The 12758-nt window shown below is 45.5% G+C and overlaps 1 protein-coding gene across 4 annotated transcripts in view; it reads right to left on the reverse strand.

Annotated features, from left to right (window-relative positions):
* nbn (nibrin) overlaps nucleotides 1-12758 on the reverse strand; it is a 177817-nt gene that overhangs the window by 56787 nt on the left and 108272 nt on the right. For all 4 annotated transcript variants that reach the window (XM_060921442.1, XM_060921441.1, XM_060921444.1 and 1 more), the window contains one exon: nucleotides 8813-8951. In XM_060921442.1, coding sequence (XP_060777425.1) covers nucleotides 8813-8951 — 139 coding nt within the window. The remainder of the gene's footprint in view (nucleotides 1-8812; nucleotides 8952-12758) is intronic.

Below are 12758 nucleotides of genomic sequence, written 5' to 3' on the forward strand. Positions count from 1 at the left end.
ACATCTGGCTGGAGTCTCATCACATTGCTCCTGCGGAGGACGGACCCATATGGACAGTCAAAAGTCACACTTGGAAGATGGCTCTGGACACTTACAGTAAAACATCTATGTCTGAGGACCACAGTTGACTTGCTAAATTTAGGACTGCAGTTGTCACAAACAGTTTTGCACTCCAAGTTTCCATCAATGAACAGCTGCTTTGTGACAATGTCTGTTGTTAAAAGTGCTATACAAATAAACTTAACTCGACAAATTGCTACTGTCATTTCACCGATTTGTTTACATACTTATTGTTTACATCTTTCAGCATTAAAATTTGTTTAATTTTTTTAGACTGGTTCAAAAGCTCAAAGAAGTTTGGAAAATTACACAACTGAAATTACACAAAAAAAACCAACACTAAAAAGTCAATTCGTGCAGCCATCGATAGGTTTTTAAGAGGTCCACTTAAGTGGAAATGATTTTGCTGGACATGTTTATTAATAAACATGTTAATAAACCTGTCAGGGTTTCCCAAGGCAGACAGGTCCTAGGTGACAGGCCAGACCAAGAGCAGTTCACCAAAACCCTTATGGAGAAACCATCAAGGGCCGTGACGTCGCCTGGTATGGCGCAGCCGGGGCCCCACCCTGGAGCCAGGCCTGTGGTTGGGGCTTGTATGCAAGCGCTTGGTGGCCGGGCCTTTGCCCATGGGGCCCGGCTAGGCTCAGCCCGAAGAGGTGACGTGGGCCCGACCTCCTGTGGGTTCACCACCCACAGAGGTAGCAGTAGGGGACTGGTGCAGTGTGGATTGGGTGGCAGTCGAAGGCAGGGGCCTCGACGACCTGATCCCTGGACACAGCGGCTAGCTGTTGGGACATGGAATGTCACTTCGCTGGGGGGGAAAGAGTCTGAGCTTGTGCGGGAGGTTGAGAGGTACCAGGTAGAGATAGTCGGGCTCACCTCCACACACAGCTTGGGCTCTGGAACCCAGCTCCTCGAGAGGGGCTGGACTCTCCACTTCTCTGGAGTCGCCCATGGTGAGCGGCGGCGGGCTGGTGTGGGCTTGCTTATAGCTCCCCAGCTCAGCCGCCATGTGTTGGAGTTTACCCCAGTGAACGAGAGGGTCGCCTCTCTGCGCCTTCGGATTGGGAAGAGGGCTCTTGCTGTTGTTTGTGCCTACGGGCCGAATAGCAGTATAGAGTATCCGGCCTTCTTGAAGTCCCTGGGAGAGGTACTGAGGGGTGCTCAAACTGGGGACTCCATTGTGTTACTGGGGGACTTCAGTGCTTACGTGGGCAACGACAGTGACACCTGGAGGGGCATGGTTGGGAGGAACGGCCTCCCCGATCTGAATCCGAGTGGTGTTTTGTTATTGGACTTCTGTGCTAGTCATGGTTTGTCCATAACGAACACCATGTTTGAGCATGGGGGTGTCCATAAGTGCACGTGGCACCAGGACACCTTAGGTTGGAGGTCGATGATAGACTTTGTTGTTGTTTCATCTGATCTCCGGCCCTATGTCTTGGACACTCGGGTGAAGAGAGGGGCTGAGCTGTCAACTGATCACCACCTGGTGGTGAGTTGGATCCGCTGGCGGAGGAGGAAGCTGGACAGACCTGGCAGCCCCAAACGTATGGTGAGGGTCTGCTGGGAACATCTGGCCGAGCACTCTGTTGGGGAGGTCTTTAACTCCCACCTCCGGGAGAGCTTTTCCCAGCTTCCGAGGGAGGCGGGGGACATTGAGTCTGAGTGGACCATGTTCTCTACCTCCATTGTGGACGCAGCTGTTCGGAGCTGTGGCCGCAAGGTCTCCGGTGCCTGTCGTGGCGGCAATCCCCGAACCCGGTGGTGGACACCGGAAGTAAGGGATGCCGTCAAGCTGAAGAAGGAGTCCTATCGGGCCATGTTGACCTCCGGGACCCCTGAGGCAGCAGACGGGTATCGGCAGGCCAGGCGTGCTGCAGCTCGGGCAGTTGCGGAGGCAAAAACTCGGAACTGGGAGGAGTTCGGGGAGGCCATGGAGAAGGACTGTCGGTCGGCCTCGAAGAAATTCTGGCAAACTGTCCCGCGCCTCAGGAGGGGGAAGCAGTACTCTGCCAACACTGTTTACAGTGCGGGTGGGGAGCTGTTGACCTCGACTGGGGACATTGTCGGGCGGTGGAAGGAATACTTTGAGGATCTCCTCAATCCCACCGTCATGTCTTCCATTAAGGAGACTGAGGCTGATGACTCAGAGGTGGACTCGTCCATTACCCAAGGCGAAGTCACTGAGGTGGTTTGCAAGCTCCTCGGTGGCAAGGCACCGGGGGTGGATGAGATCCGCCCTGAGTATCTCAAGTCTCTGGATGTTGTGGGGCTGTCTTGGTTGACACGCCTCTGCAACATCGCGTGGCGGTCGGGGACAGTGCCTCTGGCGTGGCAGACTGGGGTGGTGGTCCCTCTTTTTAAGAAAGGGGACCGGAGAGTGTGCTCCAATTATAGGGGAATACACTGTACACTTCTCAGCCTCCCAGGGAAAGTTTACTCTAGAATTCGGAGAGGAGAATTCGACCAATAGTCGAACCTCGGATCCAGGAGGAACAATGCGGTTTTCGTTCTGGTTGCGGAACACTGGACCAGCTCTATACCCTTCATAGGGTGCTCGAGGGTTCATGGGAGTTTGCCCAACCAGTCCACATGTGCTTTGTGGATCTGGAGAAGGCATTCGACCGTGTCCCCCATGGTATTCTGTGGGGGTGCTTTGGGAGTATGGGGTTCGAGGCTCTTTGCTAAGGGCTGTCCGGTCCCTGTACAAACGGAGCAGGAGTCTGGTTCGCATTGCCGGCAGTAAGTCAGACCTGTTCCCAGTGCATGTTGGACTCCGGCAGGGCTGCCCTTTGTCACCGGTTCTGTTCATAATTTTTATGGACAGAATTTCTAGGCACAGCCAGGGGCCAGAAGGAATCCTGTTTGGGAACCACAGGATTTCATCTCTGCTTTTTGCGGATGATGTTGTCCTGTTGGCTTCTTCAAACCAGGACCTCCAGCATGCACTGGGGCGGTTTGCAGTCGAGTGTGAAGCGGCTGGGATGAGAATCAGCACCTCCAAGTCCGAGGCCATGGTTCTCGACTGGAAAAGGGTGGCTTGCCCTCTCCAGGTTGGTGGAGAAGTCCTGCCTCAAGTGGAAGAGTTTAAGTATCTCGGGATCTTGTTCACGAGTGAGGGAAGGATGGAGCGTGAGATCGACAGGCGGATCGGTGCAGCCTCCGCAGTGATGCGGTCGCTTTACCGGTCCGTTGTGGTGAAGGAGCTGAGCCAAAAGGCGAAGCTCTCAATTTACCGGTCGATCTATGTTCCGACTCTCACCTATGGTCATGAGCTTTGGGTAATGACCGAAAGAACAAGATCGCGGATACAAGCGGCCGAAATGAGTTTCCTTCGCAGGGTGGCTGGGCGCTCCCTCAGAGATAGGGTGAGAAGCACAGTCACTCGGGAGGAGCTCGGAGTAGAGCTGCTGCTCCTCCACATCGAGAGGAACCAGCTGAGGTGGCTCGGGCATCTTTTTCGGATGCCTCCTGGACGCCTCCCTGGGGAGGTGTTCCAGGCATTTCCCCCCGGGAGGAGGCCCTGGGGAAGACCCAGGACACGCTGGAGGGACTATGTCTCTCGGCTGGCCTGGGAACGCCTTGGTGTTCTTCCCGAGGAGCTGACCGAGGTGTCTGGGGAGAGGGAAGTTTGGGCTTCCATGCTTAGACTGCTGCCTCCGCGACCCGGTCCCGGATAAAGCGGAAGAAGATGAGACGAGACGAGATGTTTATTAATGGCCTAGAGAAATGTACCCCCTTCGTCCTTGGATAATCATAGTACAAATCCCAACAATGAAAACTTATAATAGAAACCCATATCATAAATGTTGGGAACATTCAGAATTTGTCGAGTTTAAATTTCCTGCCAAGGGAACACCGGTACCACCGTCGCCATTATTAGCTGGCTTTTGCGTGATGTCATAAGTGTGAGTGGTTTTACCGGTGGTTTTTCCACTAACGTCCAAACAGTGTAGCTTCTGTCCGACTCTCTGCTAGATTACATTCATTTTGACGGAAACTTGCGACAGAACATGATGTAGAAAGACACATAAATCATTATACTACAATCTACGACTGTTATGGGAGAGAAAAAAAAGGGAAAGCACCTGGAAAGCGATGTATCGCTGCCGGGTGCAGCAACATAAATGCTGTGGAGGGAGTGGCCCTGTTCCTTTTCCCGAAGATAATCATTAGTCAGTCAAGACTTTGCTACAATGAACTGCAAAGCATTCTGTTTCCAACATACTGTAATTCTACTAACTTGAGGAAAGCATCTTCAACTTCCAGTCATCCAAACCCCTTAAGGGGTGGAGGTGAGCTGACGCCGGTCGAATAACGTCCCGAGGCACGGTCGTACTGGGCCATGCCCATGCTGGTTTGTAGGGGATCGTGTAGAGGAAGGTGCTTGCAAAATTTGGCTTCGCTGGGACCTCCGGTGGCCAAGTTATGAGCGTTTAAAGGCCGGCTGAAGACGTGGACCAAATCGAAACTTAAGGTTCATAATTGTCACTGACCCCGCTCTCATCGGACAATTCTGGCTCGAATCGGTACGGTTTGATACCTCTCTCTTCTTCCCCATCGCTGGTCACTTCTTCTCCCTCTGTCGGTATATCGTCATCAACTTGAACTGACGAAAAACTGCTAAAAGGTAAAGTTTCTCCCTCACTAAATTCCTGCTCTCTTTGTTCACTTTTGTTGTTGTTCATGGCCGACACACACCCATGACCTCACGCTGCTCCTGTCTGCTACTTCTGGGCAGTTCTAAAAGGGCTAAATGTACTCAGCTTTTGTCTGCGAATATATCTGCTACCATGCAGTTTAGAGAATAGTTGCCTCTGTCCAGGGACTCCATACACCTCGCCGAATTTAACTGCTATTCTGTTTAAGCGCAAAAAAAATTCATTTCTTTTGACCTTTAACTTATTTATCGAATTTGCAAAAAATAAAAATGCTCCCTTTCCTCAAAATCCAGTTAATGTGCATGTAATAAAACAATTATTCCAGTCAATCTCATCATACACTCGGTGCTACACTCCTCGTCAGCTATCAGCTCATGTACGACTCGATTTCATGGAATAATTGTTAAATTGTATATCGGGTCAAAATAGATAGAATTCCATAAATAAATAAATGGCTCAATGAAGTGTTTCCAATGCACATGTATGTTTAAGTAGCAGAGGGAGCAATAATGTACAATAGCAGGAATGCCCATGACTTCACCCATGGTGGAAGTAACTCTGCTCTAAGGCCGCAAAAACACTGAAGAAACAGATCTAAAATGGGAAAGAGCTGTTGTGTGATCGATTGTGCAAATAGATATAACAATAGATCAAAGCTCTCTTTTTACACACTGCTGAAAGCTAAAGAAAAGAGAAGCACATGGAGGTAGTACAAATGTTCATAAACGTTTAAGAAATGTCTATTTGTTATTAATATTTTTAATTTTTAATAAAAGGAATATTTTAGTTAATATAATAAAAATAAAAAAATTTCAAGAGAATAAAAATTTGGCTATTTGACAATTATTCCACGAAATCGAGTCGTACATGGCTGATAGCCGACGAGGTGCATAGCACCAAGTTGGCTATAAGCCATGTACGACGAGATTGAGTGGAGTAACTGTTTTATTATATCCACATTCACTGGATTTTGAGAAACAGAGTATTTTTATTATTATCAAATTCGATAGACAAAAACCTTGATACAACATGTCCGACAAAATCATTTCCAGTGAGCGGACACGTGACAAATTACATACATGCGTAGTTTTAATGCTCAAAGATAAAGAATGTAAACAAACCAGTGAAAGGATGAGTAATTTGTGGAAAATGCTATAATAATAATGATAATTCTTGAAAAGAAAAAAAAAAGATATGTTCTTACCATCAAATACTTTCAATCCATATTTTGTTGCTTTTTTGTATTTTTTGGGGTTTTGTTTTTGAGTAGAGTTTTTATTTCGTCCTTGATTGGTTCAGCAACATGCTCCGCCATTTTGTTTTACTCTACCCACAGTATATGAGTTGTACAACCCCGATTCCAAAAAAGTTGGGACAAAATACAAATTGTAAATAAAAACGGAATGCAATGATGTGGAAGTTTCAAAATTTCATATTTTATTCAGAATAGAACATAGATGACATATCAAACGTTTAAACTGAGAAAATGTATCATTTAAAGAGAAAAATTAGGTGATTTTAAATTTCATGACAACAACACATCTCAAAAAAGTTGGGACAAGGCCATGTTTACCACTGTGAGACAGCCCCTTTTCTCTTTACAACAGTCTGTAAACGTCTGGGGACTGAGGAGACAAGTTGCTCAAGTTTAGGGATAGGAATGTTAACCCATTCTTGTCTAATGTAGGATTCTAGTTGCTCAACTGTCTTAGGTCTTTTTTGTTGTATCTTCCGTTTTATGATGCGCCAAATGGGTGAAAGATCTGGACTGCAGGCTGGCCAGTTCAGTACCGGGCCCTTCTTCTACGCAGTAATGATGCTGTAATTGATGCAGTATGTGGTTTGGCATTGTCATGTTGGAAAATGCAAGGTCTTCCCTGAAAGAGACGTCGTCTGGATGGGAGCATATGTTGCTCTAGAACCTGGATATACCTTTCAGCATTGATGGTGTCTTTCCAGATGTGTAAGCTGCCCATGCCACACGCACTAATGCAACCCCATACCATCAGAGATGCAGGCTTCTGAACCGAGCGCTGATAACAACTTGGGTTGTCCTTCTCCTCTTTAGTCCAAATGACACGGCGTCCCTGATTTCCATAAAGAACTTCAAATTTTGATTCGTCTGACCACAGAACAGTTTTCCACTTTGCCACAGTCCATTTTAAATGAGCCTTGGCCCAGAGAAGACGTCTGCGCTTCTGGATCATGTTTAGATACGGCTTCTTCTTTGAACTATAGAGTTTTAGCTGGCAACGGCGGATGGCACGGTGAATTGTGTTCACAGATGATGTTCTCTGGAAATATTCCTGAGCCCATTTTGTGATTTCCAATACAGAAGCATGCCTGTATGTGATGCAGTGCCGTCTAAGGGCCCAAAGATCACGGGTACCCAGTATGGTTTTCCGGCCTTGACCCTTACACACAGAGATTCTTACAGATTCTCTGAATCTTTTGATGATATTATGCACTGTAGATGATGATATGTTCAAACTCTTTGCAATTTTACACTGTCGAACTCCTTTCTGATATTGCTCCACTATTTGTCGGCGCAGAATTAGGGGGATTGGTGATCCTCTTCCCATCTTTACTTCTGAGAGCCGCTGCCACTCCAAGATGCTCTTTTTATACCCAGTCATGTTAATGACCTATTGCCAATTGACCTAATGAGTTGCAATTTGGTCCTCCAGCTGTTCCTTTTTTGTACCCTTAACTTTTCCAGCCTATTATTGCCCCTGTCCCAATTTTTTTGAGATGTGTTGCTGTCATGAAATTTCAAATGAGCCAATATTTGGCACGAAATTTCAAAATGTCTCACTTTCGACATTTGATATGTTGTCTATGTTCTATTGTGAATACAATATCAGTTTTTGATATTTGTAAATTATTGCATTCCGTTTTTATTTACAATTTGTACTTTGTCCCAACTTTTTTGGAATCGGGGTTGTAGAAGAGTAGCCAATCAGAGAGGCCATTGCTTATATCCAATGAATGTGGATAGAATAATATAGTATATCCATAATATGCTATAAAATATAGTATATTATGGAGATACTATATTATAGTACATCCATAATATACTATAAAAACTTTCATTCTATTTTCTCAAGAATGAACGATAATTATTTACCCACATTTGTAAAAGTAGGAATAAAATATTCCTACCTTTACAAATGTGGGTAAATAATTATTGTTTGCTCTTAAGAAAATAGAATAAGTTTTTTTGTTGTTTTTTTATTTAACAAAATAAATATTTTAGCTGATAAAGAACAGGAAAATAAATGTTGCTTTTTTTGGTAACATTTTCTTCATTTTTCTTCAAAAATATCATGTTAAACTTGAATCATAAACCCAATATCATGAATCGAATCGTGAATTGTTACATGCCTAACCCAGAGAGATTACATTTTTTAAATGTCTATACAAGTATAGTCAATTAAATGCTGTACTGCTCCTGCTGAGCTTCTTTTTCTTTCGTCTTCAAACTTGAAGATCAAAGAACTCTTTGATTCATTTTGCTGTTGCAGTCATGTTGTCTGTTATTGCCCAGATGGGGATGGGTTCCCTTTTGAGTCTGGTTCCTCTCAAGGTTTCTTCCTCATGTTGTCTGAGGGGGTTTTTCCTTGCCACTGTCGCCACAGGCATGCTCATTGTGGATAGATTAGGAATAAAATTAGCTCATATTTTAAATCGTTCAAATTCTATAAAGCTGCTTTGTGAAAATGTTTATTGTTAAAAGTGCTATACAAATAAACTTGACTTGACACCCACTCCAGCCTTTTGCAGATAAGACTGGACAGCCCTGAACACTGTATTGTTAAAAGCACTATACAAATAAAATTGACTTGGCATGAAAAAAAAAACAGTAAGAAAGAAACAAACATTGCTTCAGCATTGTTTCATAAATGCATCATACATGTAGCAGGTCTGTTATTATTATGTAGTTTAGAAATGAAATGTAGTTGATATTTGTGGTCAAAGTATTTTGGCTCAGATTGCACGCCCCAAATGTTTTTTTCTATTCCTATTATCCACTTGATGAACCCTAACTGAAATATTCAGATGTTATGCAGAATGTTAAGTCCTACCTTCTGAGACTCTGAGATGGCTCTGTATTAACCACATAGGCAGTGATGTTTAGAGAGGTCCCATGCAGCACGGTCTCATCTACTGCTGCATTCTGGGAAAGTGTTGCTTCAGGGATTGCTGGATTCAATTTAACAGACTCTAAAAGACCAAAACTGAGGTCAGAATTAAATGTGCTTCTGCTGGTTGATCATGGACAGCTCTTATACTAAAATAGCATCATAATATCTCTGTGCAATATTAGTGTGTCTGTGTGTATATATATATATACACAAGGGTGCATCAGTTGCCCCCTAAAAATGAAAAGTTCCTCCGATCATGATGCATTTTTTTTTATGTTCCTTTTGGTAAGAAAACACACTGGGTGAAATATTTTGACAAAATTCAAAAGTTTAATGGTGGCACCAGGAGCTCAAAGTTATGGAAAAAGGTGCTATTTTACGACTTTTATGACAAAATTTCTATCACTTTTCATGAAACATTATGGCACCTTATAGAGTATACCAAATATCTTATGCTGCTTTTCCACTACCAACGCGGCTGAGTTGAGCTGAGCCAAGCTGAGTGGGGCTGTTGGAGGTGCATTTCGACTACAACCGCGCTGAACCGTGCTGGCTGGAAGTGGGTGGACACATTGGGTGGAGTTAGCAAAAGTGGGTGGACGTCACGTGATGTCGTTAGGCGGTGCAAACAGTGACATCAGTGACCTTTTAAGCGGTAGTCTCACAACCTGGATAGTAAACAATAAACATGGAGGACATGGAGTCGTTAGTGTTGCTGGTCTTGGTCACCGACAACGCCAACAGATACTGGCAAGAGCGTATAGATGAGGCGAGGCGCATAAGGCTTCAGAAATTTTCGTAATTCTTCTTCTTCCGGGTTTACGGTGTTTACAGATCCCAGCGTGCTCGCGGGGCGTGTGGGCATGTGAGGACACTCCTCCTCACCAATCAGTGCACAGGGGAGTGTCTCCTCACGCCCCTAGCCCCACTCGGCTCGGTTGGGCTCGCTTCAGCCCTACTCCAAAACCGTGCGAGTTTTGGGTGCTGAGTAGGGCTGAAGCAAGCTGAGTCATGCTGCTCTGAGGTAGTCGAAACGCGAGCTGTGTCGGGCTGAAGTGAGCTGAAAAAGGGTAGTGGAAAAGGGCCATAAGATACACATTTTTAGTACATATTCTAAATATATTATCAAGCACAGTTTGAGTTTTAGCTGTTCATTGAATCATTGTTCAACTACTTTTAAACAATACAAATGTATTATGAATCACATTAATGCTTCTCAATCCCTTGCAAAGGTTCTTAACATGATCTCTGGGTCACAAGAAATCAATAAATGGAGTCCAACATTGCGATTCAAACCTTATGCAAAAACATAAAATAAGCGTTTTTTGGCAAAAAATGAACCTCATGGTGCCACCATTAGACTTTTGAACATGGTCAAAAAATTTTACAGGATGTCTTTACTGGTGAAAAGGAACACCCAAACAAAAATGCATCAGATTTTATGAAAGTGAGGGCACCTGATGCACCCTAATATATATTAGTGCTGTCAAAGTTAACACGATAATAACGCGTTAAGGCGATCTCAATTTAACGCGATTTTAAAAAATAGTGCCGTTAACGCAAATTCTAATTTGGCCCTGCGAGTCACCCGTAGTTCCTGTTGAGGCTTGTCACGCGCTGCTTCAATAAGAGTAAGTGTGAGTGATGGAGAAAGGCATAGACATATAAACATCCTCGCCACCATATTGGATGGGGCAAAGTGGAGATTCTTCAGCCGTCTCTGGTATAGCGTCTAGACAGTAGCCGAGAATAAAGATGCCTCATTCATGTGCTGCGTTTAACTGTACCAACAGGTTTACCGTCCAAACGAGATCACATGGGATTACCTTTCACAGGTGAGACTGGAAAAATACTTTTCAATACTGTTCCTTCAGTCTTCAGTTTCCCAGCTCATCTCCACCGGGTAGGTGTATAGTTATACGCAGTGAGAATTAGATAATACAGTGCCACACTATGATGAACGTTTTTGAACGTATGATGAATGTTTTTATTTTTATGTTTTTTTCTTCTTTTATGGCAAATACTTCTCTTCAAAAGAAACTAATGAAGAGTAAAATAAAACACTTTTTATTTTCACAGTGATATGCACTTTATTTTTCATCCCTTGATTTTCTCATCTAATATGGAAGTTATGGATGTCAGTGGCTGTGACAAGACGTGTTATGTTCTGCAATAAAAAAAAAAAAAAACATTGGTACAAAGCAAGCCCATTCACTTTATGCTGATAAGAGAATTACAATGGTTTTTCATGTGACAAAAATGTGCGATTAAATTGCGATTAATCGCGAGTTAACTATGACAGTCGCGACATTAATCGCAATTAAATATTTTAATCGCTTGACAACACTAATATATGTGTGTGTGTGTATATATACATACATACATATATATATATATATATATATATATATATATATATATATATATATATATATATATATATATACACATACACACACGGCTCGAAATTCGTATATTTTTTCACCAGCCAGCCAGACTAGTTACCTTCCAAAGTAACTAGCCAAACAGAAAATCAACTCGCCAAAATTTGTTCATGTATGAATTTTACTCAGGGGTGAAAGTAACTTATTTCTTGCCGTTACTATTATTTTGAGTTATAGTGCGCGCGCTGCGAGCGCCGAAAAATACACCTACGGTAATTATTATTGTCTACTTATCAAGCATTCACTAGGACTTCTTATCATTCAGTAGTCCTAGTATAGTACTTTATCACTGTGGCAGCAGGGGCATGGTCAAGCGTCGGTCTGTGACCGGAGGGTGGAGTCAGGGAAGGTAAGTGGCAGAATCACTACACCTGATGTTGGTTAATCTGTGTTTGTGTCTTCCCCAGTGACCATGCCCTTTATGAGGAGAGAGAGAGAGAGCAGAGGAAGGGAGCTCTCTCCTCAACCAGATGATTGGGGTGTGTGTGCGCGCGTGCGTAAATAGTTTAAAGCTGAAAAGCTAAAATAAAGAGTTTTGTGGAACTTAATTCTGTCCTGCCGTCTTTCTGTGCTCCACCCACACGAACTGCTACAGTGGTGCCAAAACCCGGGACGAACACAGGAAAAAGAACAGCCCCATGGAGTGCTCCCCCTTCGCAGACCTGGTCCACGCCCTCGCCATGGCCCAGCAGAGCCAGCACCAGGTGCTAGTCACCCTCCGAAAGGAGCAGGAGCACCGGTTCGAGGCCCTGGTGCAGCAAGAAGACCGACAGGCATTCCGGCACCTCCTCGTGTCGGCGGGGTCCACCACCTCCACGGGCCCTTCTCCCCTCACCCTCACTAAGATGGGCCCGCATGACGACCCCGAGGCCTTCCTCACGCTCTTCGAGCAGGCAGCAGGGGCCTCGGGCTGGCTGGTGGAACAGCGCGCTGCGCGTCTCCTCCCCCTGCTAACGGGCAAGGCACAGCTGGCCGCGCTACAGCTCCCCGCCGACCGCCGGCTGGTCTACGCGGACCTTCGCCGGGCCGTCCTCCAGCGGGTGGGGCGCACCCCTGAACAACAGCATCAGCACTTCCGCGCTCTGTGTCTGGAGGAAGTCGGCCGGCCGTTCGTGTTTGGCCAGCAGCTCCGTGACACCTGCTGGCGGTGGTTGAGGGCCGACAACCGCGACGCCGAGGGGATCATCGATCAGATGGTGCTAGAGCAGTTCATCGCCCGCCTACCAGAGAGGACTGCGGAGTGGGTCCAGTGCCACCGCCCGGCGTCGCTGGATCAAGCCATCGAGTTGGCGGAGGACCATTTGGTGGCTGTTCCGATGGCAGGAAAGCGGACGGCCTCTTCTTCCCTCTTCTCTCTCTTCCCCCCTCTCCTCCTGTGTCTCGTCCTCGCCCCGTTCCCCCACCGCGGAGGCGCGGGGGCCAGCCCAGCCGGCCCGTCGCAC

The sequence above is a fragment of the Neoarius graeffei genome, chromosome 5 (genome assembly GCF_027579695.1).
Source record: "Neoarius graeffei isolate fNeoGra1 chromosome 5, fNeoGra1.pri, whole genome shotgun sequence".
Classification (NCBI taxonomy): domain Eukaryota; kingdom Metazoa; phylum Chordata; class Actinopteri; order Siluriformes; family Ariidae; genus Neoarius; species Neoarius graeffei.